The sequence below is a fragment of the Palaemon carinicauda genome, chromosome 32 (genome assembly GCF_036898095.1).
Source record: "Palaemon carinicauda isolate YSFRI2023 chromosome 32, ASM3689809v2, whole genome shotgun sequence".
Lineage (NCBI taxonomy): Eukaryota > Metazoa > Arthropoda > Malacostraca > Decapoda > Palaemonidae > Palaemon > Palaemon carinicauda.
The window spans coordinates 24373031-24393360 of record NC_090756.1 but is presented as its reverse complement, the minus strand read 5'-3'; the positions used below and the strand labels follow the sequence as shown (position 1 = coordinate 24393360).

Genomic DNA, 20330 nt, shown 5'->3' with positions numbered 1-20330 from the left:
CTTTGGTTGTTGCCTGCTCCCACACTCCGACTGCGGAGAAGGTTGACGATGCACCCGTTTGCCTACAACCTGCCACGGTTGTGCGCCCAGCAGACGCTGCGGCTGCCTGCTCCCACACTCTGGTTGTGAGAGCTCCTCCACCCATGCGCAGTCGACCCTGCCAGACGCATGCTGACTCCCACAGACACACGGAGCACTCCGTTGCCGTGCGTGAGCTACCACAAGCTGCCGTGTTTTGACACGGTGTGTCAGCCTCCGCAACCCACTGTGGTTACCGCCACTCGCCCGCAGCAGACTAGTCAGTCAGGAGTTGAGGCTTCCCCACACAGCTTTGGTTGTTGCCAGCTCACAGACTGTCAAGCAGTTACATGACGTTGCCTTCTGGTCTGCTACTAATGCACCAGTGCTGTATGTCTTCACGCACCTGTTGTGGTTGACAGTTCAGTTTTTTGACAGTTCACAGACTGTCAGGCAGTTACATAACGTTGCCTTCTGGTCTACTGCTAATGCACCAGTGCTGTATGTCCTCACGCACCTGTTGTGGTTGACAGTTCAGTTTTTGACAGTTCAGTTTTTGACAGTTCACAGACTGTCAAGCAGTTACATAACGTTGCCTTCTGGTCTGCTGCTTATGCACCAGTGAGACCCTCACTGAGATAACCTAGCTTTTCTCGGACATGGTTCCTGTAGATGAGAAAGTGCTGTTCTCCTTCCTACTGATATTCCTTTGAGGACTCTGTCATTTGGAGAGGAGCCTTAAGCTGCTTAGCCTCCTATGGACTTTAATTAAAGCATAACAAGGCTTCCAGGGATGGTAAATGGTTCCGCTTCAGTCGCTAACCCCGTCTGTTGCCACACCTGCTCCCGTAGACCCTAATGGGCTTTGCTGCAAGACATGCAGTCCAAGCTTGTGTCCTTGATAGAGGATTTTTTACGGAGAAGAACCTTCTGGCCAACAACCTTCCTACCGGTTGGTTGTGCGCCCTGTTGACACTGAGGTATTCTACTCGCGTCCGCCAGTTGAGGTGGTTCCTCCACCGATGCGACCCAGTGTGGGTTGCCAGTCGCACGTTGACGTTAAGCGACTCTCGGAGGTGGTTGTGGACGTTCAGTGTGTCACTAGGAAGACGTTCAACAACCAGCAGAGGTGACTTGTTGTGACGCAGTGCGGCAACCTCAGCAACCCGGTAGGGGGTTGACTGCACGACCCAGACAGTCTAGACAGTTTCGGGTTGACGCTGTACTTCCTCGCGTCCCCATGGTTGACAGTTCACAGACTGTGCAGCAGTACCATGATATTGTGTCCGGCTCCGTCACGCATCCACCAGTGCGACCGGATTCAGCGAGTCAGACGTTGCCCACTCCGTTGCCGTTTCCTCATCAGTTTCGGATGAGGAACCCTCTGATGAGGACGTTGCTGAACAAGACGATCAACCCCCAGCCCTGCTATCCATCCAGAAGATGCTGAAGAAGGAACGCTGCCCTGTCAGGCTGTGGATGAGTCTGGTTAGGACACTGTCATCCGTGGTTCAATTTGTGTCACTTGGAAGACTACACCTCCGTCCTCTTCTGTATCATCTAGCTTTTCACTGGAAAAGGACAAGACGCTAGAAGCGGTCTCGATCCCGGTTTCCGGAAAGATAAAGTCTTGTCTGACTTGGTGAAAGGACTTTATCAACCTTTGAAAGGGTCTTCCCCTGACTGTTCAGACTCCCAACCACGTTCTCTTCTCGGACGCATCGGACGTAGGCTGGGGTGCGACATTAGGCGGTAGGGAATGCTCGGGATTATGGAACTCGAGTCAAAGGACAATGCATTTCAACTGCAAGAAGCTACTGGCAGTACGTCTGACCTGGAAAAGCTTCAGGTCTCTCCTTCAAGGCAAAGTGGTGGAGGTGAACACGGTCAACACCCTTCTTTGACGTACATCTCCAAGCAAGGAGGGACCTACTCTCTGACATGGTACGAGTTCGCAAGAGACCTCCTCACTTGGTCAACAGGTCTAGACTTTTCACTAGTAACGAGGTTCATCCAAGGCAACTTGAATGTCATAGCAGATTGTCTCAGTAGGAAGGGACAAATAATTCCAACAGATTGGACCCTCCACAAGGATGTATGCAAGAGACTTTGGGCCACCTGGGGCCAGCCAACCATAGATCTCTTCGCAACCTCGATGACCAAGAGGCTCCCAATAGTTTGCTCACCTATCCCGGACCCAGCAGTAGTTCATATAGATGCCTTTCTACTAGATTGGTCACATCTAGATCTATATGCATTCCCTCCGTTCAAGATTGTCAACAAGGTACTGCAGAAGTTCGCCTCTCACGAAGGGACAAAGTTGACGCTAGTTGCTTCCCTCTGGCCCGCGAGAGAATAACTCACCGAGGTACTTCGATGGCTAGTAGACGTTCCCAGAACACTTCCCCTAAGGGTGGACCTGCTACGTCAGCCACGCGTAAAGAAGGTACTCCAAGGCCTCCACGCTCTTCGTCTGACTGCCTTCAGACTATCGAAAGACTCTCGAGAGCTAGAGGGTTTTCGAAGGAGGCAACCAGAGCGTTTGCTAGAGCAAGGAGAACATCCACCCTTAGAATCTACCAATCGAAGTGGGAAATCTTCCGAAACTGGTGCAAGTCAGTATCCGTATCTTTGACCAGTACCTCTGTAACTCAATAGCTGACTTTCTCTTATATCTGAGGAAAGAACGATCTCTTTCAGCTCCCACTATCAAGGGTTACAGAAGCATGTTGGCATCAGTCTTCCGTCACAGAGGCTTAGATCTTTCCAACAATAAAGATCTACAAGACCTCCTTAAGTCTTTTGAGACCACGAAGGAGCGTCGTTTGGTTACACCTGGTTGGAATTTAGACATGGTTCTAAGATTCCTTATGTCAGACAGGTTTGAACCGCTTCAATCAGCCTCCCTGAAAGATCTCACCTTTAAGACTCTTTTCTTGATATGCTTAACCACAGCTAAAAGAGTCAGTGAGATTCATGCCTTCAGCAAGAACATCGGATTCTCATCCGAAACGGCTACATGTTCTACAACTTGGTTTTCTAGCCAAACACGAGCTGCCTTCTCGGCCTTGACCAATATCGTTCGATATTCCAAACTTATCGTATGGTTGGAAATGAACTAGAAAGAGTATTATGTCCTGTAAGAGCTCTTAAGTTCTATTTTAAAAACCTTTACGAGGCCCGTCTGAAGCTTTATGGTGTTCAGTTAAGAATCCATCTTTGCCTATGTCAGAGAATTCTTTATCCTATTTTATCAGACTGTTAATACGAGAAGCTCATTCCCATCTGAATGAGGAAGACCAAGCTTGGCTGAAGGTAAGGACACACGAAGTTAGAGCTGTCGCAACTTCCGTGGCCTTTAAACAAAATAGATCTCTGCAAAGTATATTCGACGCAACCTATTGGAAAAGCAAATCAGTGTTCGCGTCTTTTATCTTTAGAATGTCCAGTCTCTTTACGAGAACTGCTACACTCTGGGACCATTCGTAGCAACGAGTGCAGTAGTGGTGAGGGCTCCACCACTACAATTCCCTAATTCCATAACCTTTTTAATCTTTCTCTTGAAATGTTTTATTAATATTTTTGGGTTGTCCGGAAGGCTAAGAAGCCTTTCGCATCCTACTTGATTTGGCGGGTGGTCAAAGTCATTTCTTGAGAAGCGCCTAGATTAGAGGTTTTGATGAGGACCTTTAGTATGGGTTGCAACCCTTCATACTTCAGCTCCTAGGAGTCGCTCAGCATCCTATGAGGATCGCGAGGCTCAGTAAGGAAGACGTACTTAAAAAGGCAGAGTAATTGTTCAAGTCGACTTCCTTACCAGGTACTTATTTATTTTATGCTTGTTATTTTGAATAACTGCTAAAATGAAATACGGAATACTTAGCTCATAATAATGTCAACATGTAATGCTGGTCTCTACCCACCCCCCTGGGTGTGAATCAGCTATATGATCATCGGGTAAGTTTAATATTGAAAAATGTTATTTTCATTAGTAAAATAAATTTTTGAATATACTTACCCGATGATCATAAATTAAAGGACCCACCCATCCTCCCCAATAGAGACCCAGTGGACAGAGGAGAAAATTGGTTCTATGTTGACATCGAGTACTTGAGTACCTACTTGACAGATGGCGCAGTTGATGTACACCCCCACCTGTATAGCGATCGCTGGCGTATTCCGCCCGTAGGTTTTTCTGTCGGGCAGCAGAGCTGACAGCTATATGATCATCGGGTAAGTATATTCAAAAATTTATTTTACTAATGAAAATAACATTTTTATTATTATCATTAAAAGATAATATTAATGATTATTATAAATAATCATGATTATTATTATTAATACTAAATATTAATATTCCTGTTAATTATTGCTATTATGAATAATTATTCATATCAGTTATTATTATTATTATTATTATTATTATTATTATTATTAATTATTACTAATTATTTTCATTAATACTGATCGTTATTATTATTATCATTTTTTTTTATATTGATAATGATTATTCTTATTAATTATTATTGATATTATAAATTATTGTTATTAATAATATTTTGATTATTATTATTATTATTATCATTATTATTACTAATAACTATTTTTGTCATCAATTATCATTATTAATAATAATAGTTAGTATTAATAATAATAATAATTATTATTATTATTAATCATTATTAATTATTATCATTATTTTCTTTTGAATTACTATTGTTAATGATAATAAATATTATTATTAATGATTATTAATAGTAATAATTATTAAAATAATTAATCATTGTTATTAATTATTATTAATAATAATGATTAATATTGTTAATATTTATTATCATCAATAACCATTATCTTTATTATTATTAATTATTGATTATTTTTATTATTATTTTATTATCATTAATATCATAATTATTATTATTATTGTTGTTATTATTATTATTATTATTATTATTATTATTATTATTAATTATTCTTAATAATAATTTTTAATAATTATTATTTACCTTAATAATAAATATTATTATTAATATTATTAGTATTAATGATTATTATCTATAGTAATAGTTGTTATTTTTAACAACTATTATTATTAATATTTATTGTTATTAATAATAATAATTATTGTTAATTATTATTATTAGAATTATTAATAATTTTATTAATATTCATTATTATTAATTATTACTATTATTAATAATTATTATAATTTTAATCATTACTTATTATTATTATTATTATTGTTGTTAGTATTATTTATTATTATTATTATTATTATTATCATTATTATTATTATTATTATTATTGTTGTTATTGTTTTTATTATTATTAATAATAATTATTGTTAGTATAATTGTTATTATTATTATTATTATTATTATTATTATTATTATTATTATTGTTATTATTTTTATTATTATTATTATTTATCATTATTATTATTATTATTATTATTATTATTTATTATTATTGTTATTTTTTATTATTATTATCATTAATATTATTATACAGTAATTATTTTTATTTTTATTATTTTTTATTATTATTATTGTTAATTATTATTATTATTATTATTATTATTATTATTATTATTATTATTATTGTCAATATTATTATTATTATTATTATTATTGTTTTTATTATTATTATTGTTATTATTTTTATTATTAATAATAATTATTATTGTTAGTATAATTCCTAACGTAGAAAAAACTAAATTAATGTTGTTCACACCAAGGCATGTTGAAAGCTTGCCAGACATGTATTTTAACGGATCTAAGCTTGAGTGGGTCTCCAGTGTCAGGTACTTGGGCATCGTTATTGATAATAGGTTAAGTTTTACTCTGCAATCAGCTGAAGTTTTTAGGAAATTAAGCAAAATTCAAGGTGTTTTTTATCCACTTTCCTCACTTGTGCCTATGTCTGCTCTTATGACCATGTATTACTCCTTGGTGTACCCTGTAATAATACAAAATGTTATCATTTGGGGTGGTGTTCCTGAGATAAACCTCCATAACATTAAAACCTCTCTCAATAAAATACTAAGGAACATTCTAAAGGTTAAGCACGATGAGAATAATGTACCTTTGATGAGAACTAGTGACATGTACAAAAGGTTAAATTTAATGAAATTTGATGATGTATACAAATATTTCCTTTTGAAGTTTATTCACGAAGTTTTTTATAGAAAGTCCGACATTTTCAGTGAGTATTATGCCCCACTGTTGCCTTCACACTCGTACGGTACTCGGGGAGTGAGGATCAATCTCCCGGCAGTTAGGGTGGAAGTGGAGAAGCAGTCTGCTTTGTTTCAGACGTGCAGACTGTTAAACGAACTACCTCATGTTCTTGTAAAGCCTCAGGCTGTTGTAACTTTGAAGAGGAAATATAAACATATGGTAGTTTCTCAGTATTAGGTTTCCTTTGATATAATTTTTATATGCTATTTTCTTATATTTTTAGTAAATGAGTTTGCAGTAATCGCTATGTATAAAAACTTTAACTAGATGATTGTACTTACGATAGTGATGTTTTATATTCCAGATTCTTTATTACTTTAAGTTTTATATTTCAGAATCTTTATTTCTTTAAGTAAACCTTTTCTTTTATTGAAAAACTATTATTGAAGTAAGGTTTATTTTTTATTTATTTTAAACAGAGTTTACTGGCTTATTGTACATAATATATTATTTATTGAATTTTAAAATAATTTTATTGTTAATGTATTATTTATTGTATTTTAAAGTATTGGCTCTGTCCAATATGTTTGCCATAGCAGGACTTAGTTCCTTTATTGGCTTCTTATATGTAGTTTATATGTAAGAATAAATAAAGTCTAAAGTCTATTATAATTATTATTATTGTTAATATCTTTATTATTATTATTTATCATTATTGTTATTATTATTATTATTATTATTATTGTTATTTATTATTATTATTATTATTATTAGTAGTAGTAGTAGTAGTAGTAGTAGTAGTATGATTAACACGATTATTATGATTATCACAATTTTCATTATTATTGTGATTATGATTATTATTATTACAAGCTTGGCTATAATCCTAGCTGGAAAAGCCAGATACTATAAACCTTAGGGCTCCAGCAACGAAAAATAGCGCAGTGAGGAAAGGAAGCAAGGAAATAAACAAACTACAAGAGAAGTAATAAATAAATAAAATAAAATATTCTAAGAACTGTAACAGCGTTAAAGTAGATCTTTCATATATAAATTATAAAAACCCCCCCAAAAAACAGAGAAAAAAAAAAATAAGTTAAACAAATAAGATAGAACAACATGCCCAAGTGTACCCTCAAGCAAGATGTTATTTTATGCTGTAAATATTTATGTATTTTGCGTACATTAAAGTGTTCTTTTTCTTTTTTAGTATACCAATTACTTTAAAATTTAGTTGCTTTTGTGTTTTCTGCATTGTTTCTACCTGAATTGAAATTGATAACTAAAATTTTTATATTGATATCATTTCAAGGACTAATTGATAAGGGACCTCTGGTAGTGGTTCTAACACGCCCCAGTTACTATACCGACACTCTTTTAGAGTGAGCGAGCTGGGTTTATTCCTGGCATTGCATGCAACTTTTTTCTCTGGTATATTTAGCAGTATTTATACCTTAGAAATGATGCTATAAGGAGCATTTCACGGAGCGACACAGGTTGAGCCCAGAAATTGTAGATTTTATACCTGTTTGGCTGCCACTGTAAATAAAACTTGGAACCGTGGTATTTTAAGTTCTGTTTGGAACATTTTTATTTCTTCCGTAATTTTGCTTCTTCAAGTTTACTTTTTTCAGATGTGCTGTACATCTATTGGGGAAGGTTTGGATTGACTAATCTCTATGCAGTTTTAATGATTATTATTTGATTTTTTTAATTTTCTACCGAGCCCCATGAGATTAAAGCGTTTTGAGTCGTGTACTGATGTATTTTGTTAGAAATCCTGATTATATAGACAGTATAATGATTATTAGCCATTTCCAGGTTATTATAGTTGAAATAAAATTTCATGGGTCAGGTGACTCATTATCTGTGCAATTAATGTGCTATATGTAATAAGTAAGGTGGCCTGTAAGGTAGCAATTCTTACATACTTAAAGAGTTAAGAATAGCAACTTGAGAATTGATGATAAGCTCACATTGCAGTGTAGTACTTGCAAAAGCTGTTGTATTAAGGTTTCGGTGGTTTAATTAACTTCAATCTTGGTATAGCTTTATATTTCAGTTTTGTAACTAGAAGATATTCCTTAGGGATGGACAGTTAAATCAGTACTTCAGGGATTTGTATCTTGATTACTATAGTTTTGTTTTAGTGAATGTGAGCTAAATTCTTTGTAAATTTGTAGATTAATATTGATAGGTCCATGTAAGTTATCGTTCTATTGTAAAACTTTGTACACCTTTGTATAACTTTGCATTTGATTCTTTCCTTTCCAGTGCGGACCATCATTTTCCCCAAACTTCATTTTTTCATGGCCGGGTACTACGGTGACCCACACTTTGAACCCACCTTCTGTCCCTCCTCCCGCGAAGCCCACAGAATCTTCAGGTGCAGGTGGAAAGGTAAAGTACTCAGCTTTATATTTAGTATTACTTGGAATCTTTCTATTTACTATGGCACTTCCATCAATTTTGGTAGTTAGCCAACATCTAAAGAAACAAAAGGGAAAATTTTTCTTTTGTTTCTCCTTGCCTTACGAGAGGCTCGGCCGAATTTAGTTAGAACTGCTAGAGTGCCATAGCCCACCCTCCCCCAATCTTTCACCACAAATGAAGTTTCATATGCTGACTTTGCTTCTGCCGCTACCTCAGCGGTGACCCGAGGTAGCTGCAGGGTCTGTGAAAACTACAGTGTGTCACAATCACTTGCCATTCATTTCTATTCCTAGCATGCTCTTTTGCCTCTCACACATCTATCCTCCTGTCCCCTACTGTTTTCTTCACTTCACCCATCCACCCAAACTCTCGCCTTCTTTAACAGACTGCCATTTTCCATCCTCTCTACATGGCCAAACCACCTCAACACATTCATAGCCACTTTAGCTGCTAATTCATTCCTCTCACCAGTTCTCACTCTTACTACTTTGTTCTTAACCCTATCCAATCGAGATACACTAGCCATTCTCCTCAGGCACTTCATCTCTTCAATTTCAGTCTCTCCGTCACTTTCATTTTCCACAACTCCGATCTATACATCACAGTTGGTACAGTCACTTTCTCATACAGAACTCTCTTAATGTTCATTCCTAACCCTCTATTCTTTACCACTCCCTTCACTGACCCCAGCACTTTACATCCTTCATTCACCCTCTGAAGTACATCTGCTTCCACTTCACCATTTGCAGCAACAACAGACCCCAAGTACTTAAACTGATCTACTTCCTCAAGTAACTCTCTATTCAACACTCCATCCAGTCTTTCACTGCCCTCACCTCTTGTGTACCTCATTACCCTACTCTTACACACATTTACTCGCAACTTCCTTCTCTCACACACCCTTCCAAACTCTGTCACTAATCGACACAGCTTCTCTTCTTGAGTCTCCAACCAACACAGTCAATGGAATTTTCCTTTCTCTATGGTATGATTTATAGTTATGAGGTGTAGGGAAGGCCATTTTGTGTTTATATCCACTTTTCAAGATACAGTACAATAAAGATGTTATTCATTAGCTTTTATTGATTAAGTACTTATGGGGAATAGTTTTTCTCTTTAACATTTTACATCTGTAACATCTTATTTATTAGATGGATCATTTCAAGTTTTTTATTAACACCTATGCGCCAGGCCACCCTAGCTCACTTCATCTCCCTGACGGGTGTTTTCAGTTACCCTAATGTAATCAGATAACTCCCAAATGGCAACATCCTATCCATTTGCTGATTCATCATATGAATTTGGATGCTGGCATCCCACCTGTCTAGTAGGAGTTAAAGCCTTATTCTTCAGCTATGTGTTTAAAGGCTTAAAGGCTACTTATGAACGGCAGAGGTAAGGGTCAGTGACATTGCCCTATCATGCAGGACAATGCCCTAGAGACTGACCATATACAGTATATATATGATCAGCATCCAAGCCCCGTCTCCACCCAATCTAGGACCAAGGTTGGCCAGGCAATGACTGCTGATGACTCTGCTGATAGACCTATAGGCTCCCTCATACCCCCCATCCTTAGCTCACAAGGATGTTGAGGTTGCAGCGATCAAAGAAACTAACAAGTTTGAGCGGGACTCGAACCCCAGTCTGGCAATCACCAGTCATGTATGTTACCAGGTCTATAGAACAAAAAAAGCCCCAAATTACTTTTTCATCAAAGTGAAATGTAAATGCATTTATAGAGTATATAATTTATATACATTTATATTTTATTTGAGAAAAATATTTCAATCAGTTGTTAGAGGAATTTGGGCCATTAAAAAAGCTATTGAAGCAACTAATATGTGAAGAGAAATGCGTGCTAAATTTACCTTTGCATAATCTGATAAAATTAATTAGCTTCAAGTTTTACCAGAATTGCATTTCTATTTTAGGGGAATTTCAAGTGTTACCAGATTTGCTTTTCTGTTTTAGGGGAATTTTAAGTTTTACTAGATTTCCTTTTCTGTTTCAGTGGAATTTCAAGTGTTACCAGATTTGCTTCTCTGTTTCAGTGGAATTTCAAGTGTTACCAGATTTGCTTCTCTGTTTTAGGGCAATTTCAAGTGTTACCAGATTTGCTTTTCTGTTTTAGGGGAATTTCAACTGTTACCAGATTTGCTTTTCCGTTTTAGGGGAATTTCAAGTGTTACCAGATTTGCTTTTCCGTTTTAGGGGAATTTCAAGTGTTACCAGATTTGCTTTTCCGTTTTAGGGGAATTTCAAGTGTTACCAGAATTGCTTTTAGTTTTAGGGGAATTTCAAGTCTTATCAGAATTGCTTTTCTGTTTTAGGACAATTTTAAGGGTTAACAGATTTGCTTTTCTGTTTTAGTGTTACCAGATTTGCTTTTCCGTTTTAGGGGAATTTCAAGTGTTACCAGATTTGCTTTTCGTTTTAGGGGAATTTCAAGTCTTATCAGATTTGCTTTTCTGTTTTAGGACAATTTCAAGGGTTAACAGATTTGCTTTTCTGTGTTAGTGTTACCAGATTTGCTTTTCCGTTCTAGGGGAATTTCAAGTGTTACCAGATTTGCTTTTCTGTTTTAGGGGAATTTCAAGTGTTACCAGATTTGCTTTTCTGTTTTAGGGCAATTTCAAGTGTTACCAGATTTGTTATTCTGTTTTAGGGCAATTTCAAGTGTTACCAGATTTGCTTTTCTGTTTTAGGGCAATTTCAAGTGTTACCAGATTTGTTATTCTGTTTTAGGGCAATTTCAAGTGTTACCAGATTTGCTTTTCTGTTTTAGGGCAATTTCAAGTGTTACCAGATTTGTTATTCTGTTTTAGGGCAATTTCAAGTGTTACCAGATTTGCATAGTGCCCCTATACATAATTTGCTTTTCTATTTTAGGAAAATAACTTCGGTCTTGTTAGTATTACCTATCTGTTTGTACAGTACGTCAACTTTCATATGTGCAATAAATAAATGCCTTTGAAAAGTATCACAAGTATTATAATTTCTGTATACATTTCTCACATACATCTTACAGTTTCAAAACCCAATTTCAAAGAATATGTTTCCTGTCATAATATTAGTCTCACTTCCCATGAACATTTGAGTCTCTAGGACTAAATTTATTGTTACTTACCCCTTCTTAGTTTGCGCTTCTTTCACCATACCATATTAGGAATGGTCCACTTTGTTTAATTGTCTCATGACTCGGTTGAGTCCCTTGTTAGGCTGGGAGGAACGTAGAGAGTAGAGGTCCCCTTTTATGTTTTGTTTCATTTGTTGATGTCGGCTACCCCCCAAAATTGGGGGAAGTGCCTGGGTATATGTATGTATGTATGTATGATTATATATTTCTTTTCAGGACAAAAAGAAACCCAGATCTCTTTCTGCATTTAATTTTCCTGTTGGCAGCTCATTTTACATGGCCGCAGAATCTCTCATCGATGGGATCATAGTTCCTTCAGATACGAGGAAGGTGAGTGCGACGTGTTTAACTGGTACGTTTCACAAAAGCCATCCCTTTACCCCCATGGACGTACCGGTACGTCCTTGCAAAAAAATGCTATAAATTTTTTTTTTTTTATATTTTTGATAATTTTTTTTAGAAAATTCAGGCATTTTCCAAGAGAATGAGACCAATCTGACCTCTCGAGGACAAAAATTAAGGCTGTTAGAGCAATTTAAAAAAAATATACTGCAAAATGTGCTGGGAAAAAAATAACCCCTTGGGGGTTAAGGGTTGGAAATTTCCAAATAGCCTGGGGGTAAAAGGGTTAAGAAATAGAGAAGTATAATTTAACATTACACTTTGCTGATGATTTGTCAGTGATAAATAGTTTAATTTATTAGTATTCAGAAAGTCCTCAACTTATTTAATAGGTTTCAAGAAGCTGTTTGTAAGTAGAATTTTGTTAAATTTTGGGTAGGCCTAACCTGAATCCCATGCCTATGGTTTCCTGCTACAAAAGTCAACAAATAGTCGGGTTTCATATGAAATAGATATCAGGTTATTACAAATGTCGTTTTGCTTTTATGCGTCAAATGATTTATTATTTCATTACAGTATTTCTTTATCTTTGTTATTTTCATTTGGATTTGTGTCTAACTTTGAACGTTTGTAAGTTAAGGATCTTACGCTGAACTTGTATTCGATAGAAATAAAACAGAATACGTTTTATTTATAAGGAAAATAACAAGCTATAGACAGGATTCTCTCTCTCTCTCTCTCTCTCTCTCTCTCTCTCTCTCTCTCTCTCTCTCTCTCTCTCTCTCTCTCTCTCTCTCTCAACTGATAAATTTCAAGTCTTGATAATAATTCTTACCATCTCCTCCTGAGGATCTGTTTCTATCAAAGGAACCATTCGTGGATCCAGTCTGCCGAGAATCCTTTCAATCTGTAACAAAGTGCGGCATGTGAGCGCCTGGTTGTAATCTGTCCGGGAAATAAAAGGGAAAAATGATAAATTGATAAATATTTTACTCTGATCATGAAATTGATGCAATGTTCAATAGATGTGTATGCAAATCATTTTCTTTATCATTATGAATGATGATTCTTGTGAAATTGTTTTCAAGTTCCATAATATCGAAATTTGTTCCTTATCTTTTCATAATATTTTACAGTTTGATTTTGTTTTATATTGTTTTGGTATTTTTTTTCAGGCGTTTCTTTACACGTTTATCCCAATTATTTTCATCACCATCATCTCCTCCTACGCCTATTGACGCAAAGAGCCTCGGTTAGATTTCGCCAGTTGTCTGTATCTTGAACTTTTAATTTAAAATTTTTCCATTCATCATATCCTGCTTCATGCTTCATAGTCCTCAGCCATGTGGGCCTGGGCCTTTCAACTCCTCTCATACCTGGTGGAGCCCAGTTAAATGTTGGGTGAACTAATCTGTCTTGAGGAGTGCAAAGAGCGTGCCCAAATCATCTCCATTTACCGCTCACCATGATCTCATCCATTTATAATTATACATTTTACATTTGAAATTTTTATGTTCTTTTTTTTTGTAGCACCGAGTGATATTGAAGGACTGCAGTTCTTTTTAAATATTTTGTTTGTACTGATAGTTTATTGCAGTATTAATCATAATTACTGATTATATTTTTCCACGTATTTCGCAGGTTGTTGCCAAATGTTTGCAAATATGCCGCCAGCAAGAATCGCTGGTGAATAGTTCAAAGGATTTCCCAGTGTTCAGACTTTAATACATTTTTAGATATGTAATTTACATAAATACTTTTAATAAAGATCTTAGAGGATTTCTTACTGTAATGATTGTGGTTATTGCTCTTTGTAGCCAAACATAAGAAAAGAGGTGCTATATATTTTTAGATTTTTATATTAGCTATGAAACAGTAGTGTGAATTTTTCAGGGATTATGCATATTTTCTAAAATTAGGACTCTGTGCATATCTGTCCAAACCTGGTAGGTCCAGGACTTGCCTGTTTGCTGTGGCTTTCTTGGAAACCTGTATTGGAATGAATGATTTCTTTGATGAAAATTTTGTGGGTAGCTCATTTGAAATAGGTTCTCTGTCTTATGTTCATTCATAAAACATAGCTACTGTACTACTTTACAAAAACTTCAATTTCTAAACTGTTGAGACCTGAGGCTCATTAAAGGCTATTAAGGTAGGTGCAGTTCTTCGTAGCATCTTTTCAACACCAGTTGCTGCTTCCTCCGATGCCTTAGATGACCGCGGAGGTAGCAGCAGTAGGGGATTCAGCATTATGAAGCTTCATCTGTGGTGGATAACGGGGGAGGGTGGGCTGTGGCACCCTAGCAGTACCAGCTGAACTCAGTTGAGTCCCTTGTTAGGCTGGGAGGAACGTGTGAGAGTAGAGGTCCCCTTTTTTGTTTTTGTTCATTTGTTGATGTCGGCTACCCACCAAAATTGGGGGAAGTGCCTTGGTATACGTATGTATGTGTATGTACTTATCATTTATTTCCATTGAAGCCATCCCTCCTAGTATCCAGTATTTTTAACTTTGTTGTATTAGAATTTTTCACCGCCTTTTATCCACCCAACAGTCTACATTATATAGCATACTTATATGTCATTCAAGGTCTGTACAGTGTACATTTGGCAAAGAGTACATTGCCTTTTGCATTTAACTTTTCATCTACAGCTGTACTGTATTTTCTTTGGACCCATCCCATCTAGCTTTCCTTTACTCTTAACTTACCCTGCTAGAATTTTCTCCTTTAAAAACAAACCTTTATTGATGAGCTGTACCAGAATCTAGAAATGTGATCCAGTGATTTTGCTAAACTACTCTATCTATCTATTTACCAAGTCACTTCCCCCAATTTTGGGGTGTAGCTAACATCAAACAAAGGAACAAAAAGGGACCTCTCCTCTCTCCGCTTCTCCCAGCCTGACGAGGGATTTAGCCAAGTTTGGCTGGTGCTGCTGGGGTGCCACAGCCCACCCTGCTGAACTACTTGATAAAATGCACTTTCTCTTCCAACCATTTTCACGTACAAAAGAAAGAAGCTTCAAAATTCTGCAGCTGAAATGAGTCAATCTGGGGAAGGTCTTATAGGCAATCTATCCATCTCTTATTTCATATTAAAACTTTGAATTATGTATGAGCAAATTTAAGGCATTGAAATCTATCATAAAGTTGTAACGACAGTATGAATGTAAATATGAAAATTGTTTTAGAATGATTTTATGTACTGTTTTACCATTTTTATGCAATACACTTAGGAAGGTTTAATTAGAATTATTCTCTACGAAGAAAAATGTAAATATATTAATTCACATATATAGTCTTGCATAAGAAATACCTCAGTAAATTAGTTTTTTTGTTCAATATCTTACCTCCTTAAGAGTACTGTATGCCATTATCCATTGTTATGTAGAAATATGCAAAAGAATCAACAGGGAATAGATTGAGCCATACTATATTAGAGATTAATGCAATTTTAATACATACTTGTAGTTTCTTGCCAGGCATTCATTACCTTGGAAAATTTTACATTTGATTGATTATGGGCATGAGTAAAGGCCCTTCCACACGGAGGACAAATGCAGGGCTGACACTCTGATTTGCCCGTAATTCTTTCACTTTGAAACAGTGTTACCAGATCAAAAAGTCCAAGGCAGTCAGTAGGCACAGGCAGGCGAATGTATGACATGGGCCAGACACCGGGCAGAATGCAGTCAGAGTTGTGTCTGACAATTGTCAGGCACCTACCTAGTACCTCAATAATGGGCAAGGCCACTTCGATAGTTTGCCCGTTGTTTCCTCGTCTATGACGTCATCTGCACTCGGGATCATCACCCATACAACAAAACTGATAACTGTCTGGCCGCCATGCATTTGCCCCTCGTGTGGAAGGACCTTAAGTTGCTCAAAGAATACCAAGTAACACGAATGAAATGATGCGTTCACATCTTTTATTGTTTCTATTACGGAGGTATTTGGTAGCATAAGTTTGTTTTTACCTTATAGAATTATTCTAGCATTACTTTTTAATGGTGCCTTTCTATTATGCAACTATATCAATGCAAGTAAGGTAAGAAAAACTAGGCAATAGTTTTGTAATATGATTGGTATTCGTAATTTTTTTGAAATTGTGAATATACTGTGCTTCTTACTGCTATTATTTTTATTTCCCCCTTTGATTCTGTAATGAATGGTATATGTAAATATTGAATTGTGATATAAAATAGTACTATTTCATAATGTTGGATGGAGTAGAGATGGTGTGTTCTGTGTTCAATTCAAGTCATCTTGAACCTCACACTAAAATACTGTATTTGAGATACTACCGCTTGGGAGTTATGGTGTCCTTTGACTGGCCAGACAGTACTACATTGGATCCTTCTCTCTTGTTACAGTTCATTTTCCTTTTGCTTACACATACACAGAATAGGCTGGCCTATTCTTTACATATTCTCCTCTGTCCTTATACACCTGACAACACTGAGATTACCAAACAATTCTTCCCTTCCACTCAAGGGGTTAACTACTGCATTGTAATTATTCAGTGGCCACTTTCCTCTTTGTAAGGGTAGAAGAGACTCTTTAGCTATGGTAAGCAGCTCTTCTAGGATAAGGACACTCCAAAATCAAACTATTGTTCTCTAGTCTTAGGTAGTGCCATAGCCTTTGAACCATGGTCTTCCACTGTCTTGGGTTAAAGTTCTCTTGCTTAAGGGTACTCCAGGGCACACTATCTATCTTATTTCTCTTCCTTTTGTTTTGTTAAAGGTTTTACAGTTTATATAAGAAATATTAATTTTAATGTCACTTCGTAAAATATTTAATTTCTCATTGTTTCCCTTCACCACAGGGCTATTTTCCCTGTTGGAGCCCCTGGACTTATAGCATCATGCTTTTCCAACTAGGGTTGTAGTTTAGCAAGTAATAATAATAATAATAATAGTAATAGCATAAAATATTTTACGAACAGTGACAACACTAAATTTGATATTTCTTATATAAACTGTAAAACCTTTAACAAAACAAAAGGAAGAAAAATAAGATAGAATAGTGGGCCCAAAGGGTACCCTCAAACAAGACAGTTGTGAGACCGGCAATGGTGTATCGAGCGGAGACATGGGCAATAAAGAAGACAGAAGAGAAGAAGAGGGATGTGGCAGAGATGAGAATGTTGAGATGGATGTGTGGGGTGACAAGAAGAGAGAAGATACGGACGGAATGAGGTAATTAGGGGTACCACAAGAGTTGAAAAACTATCAGATAAGATCCAAGAAAATAGACTGAGGTGGTATGGTCATATCATGAGAAGAGATGAACAGTATATTGGGAGGAGAGTGATGGAAATGTAAGTACGGGGAGCGAGACGGAGAGGGAGACCAAAGCGAAGGTGGGTGGACTGTATCAAGGATGAACTTCGATCAAAGGGATTAACCGGTGATGAGGTGTGGGACAGAGGTAGATGGAGGAAGCTGTCCAGAAACATCGACCCCTCATAGAAGTGGGAAAAGATGTAGACAAAGAAGAAGAAGAATAATAGTAATAGCGCTTCCATTTTTATTTTTACTGAAAGTTAATGCGTTGAAGAATGGTAAAGTTTTTGATTCGTATAGGTGGCGTATTTTATAGTGAAATGAATTTAATCAACATTTGTAAAAGGGCAGTGAATCAAGAAAGGGAATTTTTTGTTTGCAAAAGAAAAAATAGAATTTGGGTAGCTATGGAGACCAAGGATTGTAGGAAGGGGATGTGGAGCCTTGCAGTAATGATGTGTAGCTGTTGAATGATAAGCATAGGCTACACGTACTTCCCCCTCTTACCAGGGTATGACTACTCCCTCTTCCCTCTACCAAGGGACTGCGAGAACTGAGCATGATCATATATATATATATATATATATATATATATATATATATATATATATATATATATATATATATGAAACTATAAGATAGATTACTTGAGTGCCACATGAGGATGAGATTACGGTAAGGGGGAGATAGAGATAGTTTTCGGCATTGTGCTCTTCACACTCTCCAAGAGTGGTTAGTTTACCAAACGTTTAGCTGGGCTCCACAAGGCACTGGAAGAATTGGAAGACCCAGGCCTACATGGATGAGGGTTATGAAGCGTGAAGTAGGAGATGATGAATTGAGAGCATTGGTTTAAAAGCTCGAGATAGAGACGACTGGCGAAATGTAACCGAGGCCTTGTGTCAAAAGGCTTAAAAACAGACAAAATAACCTTGTAAATAATGGTAGACTATGACTTCACAAAATTATTTTATGATAAGGATCAGATCATAGAGGTTATGACCATAAAAGTCAAACAATTGCTTTAATCTCATTGAACTAATATGAACTTAATCATAAATTTTAACCTATAATTTGATTTATCTGTTTATAAAAAGTTAACCACTAATATAAAAATGGAAAATGTCAGCATATTCTTAATGAAATTGTGATCAGCCACTAAAAAAATGAGTCACCCATGAAGTTTGTAGAATTAAAAAATTCCCATTTCCTATATAATTATTCTTCATTTATCAATTAGTAGAAGATAAAGCTATTGGAAAACAAATTCTATTTTATTAAATTATTTAAAATCATTATATCTTGATGCATTTATTATTTTCTTATGGTGAGGAAATTTTTTTTATACGATATTGCAGTTTTGTTTCGTCTGCTATGCCGCGAAATACGTCGTTTATATCGGCAGAGTTAGTGAATTGTCAATATGGTTAATAGCTTTATAAAGAGGCAAAGAATAAGATATTTTTTTTACCAAAAATATATCTATACGATTATTTATAGCGATAAAATTTGATAATAAGCTATTTTAATTAGTTTCGTCTGCTATAAACCGCGGTATTTGAATTAACGGGGTCAGTAAAATATCGATATAATTCATGTTAGTATAAATATATCAATGACAGGCCTAACAATGATATTATTTAATAAATATATTATAGAATATATTAATTTATTAAGATTATATATTTATTCTTATTTCATAAATGTCTGGGGGAAACCACATATACAATAGACTCTAATTTGATTGGCTCTGTAGCAGAAAACAGAAGTTCGATCTCAGTGTCACTGCAGACGTTGTTATGATCAGCTGTGTTTCGCCGATGGGGGCGAAACGAAGTCCCTGACCCTCCCCCGTCTTAACCATCAGGATAATTTAACATGTTAGGGTCTTAAGGGCAAAGAATGAGGACGCCCCAGACGCTGTAATGTGAGTATGTGACAGTGCAGCTGTCATTCTGTTTATAGTTGCAACGTATTGATTAGGAAAGACGTCTTTCCTTTAAATATCTGCTATGAGCGACAAACCCTTCGCTGAGTGGAAAAAAAAATAATCGTCATTTATCATTTCTCGTTTTATAGTAAAGGTTTTATATATTACAGACATGTTAGAAGGTTTATCCTTAACTATTTCATCGTCTATTATATTCTGGGACAATTGACAAACTCGGTAGAAACGTTTCAAATATGTTTTTCTCGAGGTTGGAAGGGCCAGGTCAAGGTGAATAAACGATTTTTTTTTTCATAATTATGGGAATGTTGACCCAGATTCTGGGTCATTTCGATTGACATGCTATCCAGAATGGGTTATTCTATCTGTCGTGTTTATATACTGGAGGAAATGTCATAAATGGATAGGGAAATTAGATGTGTGTGATTTAATGTTTTGTTTGTATATCATCTGGTATTTATTGACGTTTCTGCTAAACATTTTCTTCATGTGATTTGATGTTACTAACATAGTTACATCGCTGACTTTAATGTTAGTTATTTTACTAACCCCTTATATTAATGGTAACTAATAAATAAACCTGCAGTTTAGTACAAAAGTGGTGGCTACCTTAAACCCCTTAGTGAATGTAGTTTGTTGGAAAGGCGATGTCTTAAATATTACTTGTCAAAACGTTTTTTCTGTATGGGGAAAATGTTCTTTATATTGGCCTGATATACCCTAAAATGAAGCACTATTTGATTATGGAATTTATAAGATTTAAATAAGATTCTGCTGGATTGGATAAAACACATTTTTAAGAAGCGTAGCATTGCTCCATCTTACAGCAATAGTATGTTGAGCGCAGAATGCGTATTATCTCCTTATTAGTCATGCCGGAATATCTCGAAATTCAAGCGAATCATCTGAATGATATGATTCATACATCTCTACCTAGCCTAGGGGTCTATCTCACCATGGGCCTCCACTATTAACTGTTTTCCTC

General features: G+C 36.0%; 3 protein-coding genes across 3 annotated transcripts in view; 2 read left to right on the top strand and 1 right to left on the bottom strand.

Moving 5' to 3' along the window:
- Positions 1-14168, top strand: part of LOC137625341 (methylcrotonoyl-CoA carboxylase beta chain, mitochondrial-like) — a 47581-nt gene extending 33413 nt beyond the window's left edge. The window contains exons 10-12 of the mRNA XM_068356182.1: positions 8472-8597; positions 11986-12099; positions 13753-14168. Of these exons, the coding sequence (XP_068212283.1) occupies positions 8472-8597; positions 11986-12099; positions 13753-13836 (324 nt within the window). The 3' untranslated portion in view covers positions 13837-14168. The remainder of the gene's footprint in view (positions 1-8471; positions 8598-11985; positions 12100-13752) is intronic.
- Positions 1-20330, bottom strand: part of LOC137625345 (uncharacterized) — a 544968-nt gene that overhangs the window by 316080 nt on the left and 208558 nt on the right. The window lies entirely within an intron of this gene.
- LOC137625340 (microtubule-associated protein futsch-like) overlaps positions 19172-20330 on the top strand; it is a 102282-nt gene continuing 101123 nt past the window's right edge. The window contains exon 1 of the mRNA XM_068356180.1: positions 19172-19324. The gene's annotated coding sequence lies outside the window, so the exon portion shown is untranslated. The remainder of the gene's footprint in view (positions 19325-20330) is intronic.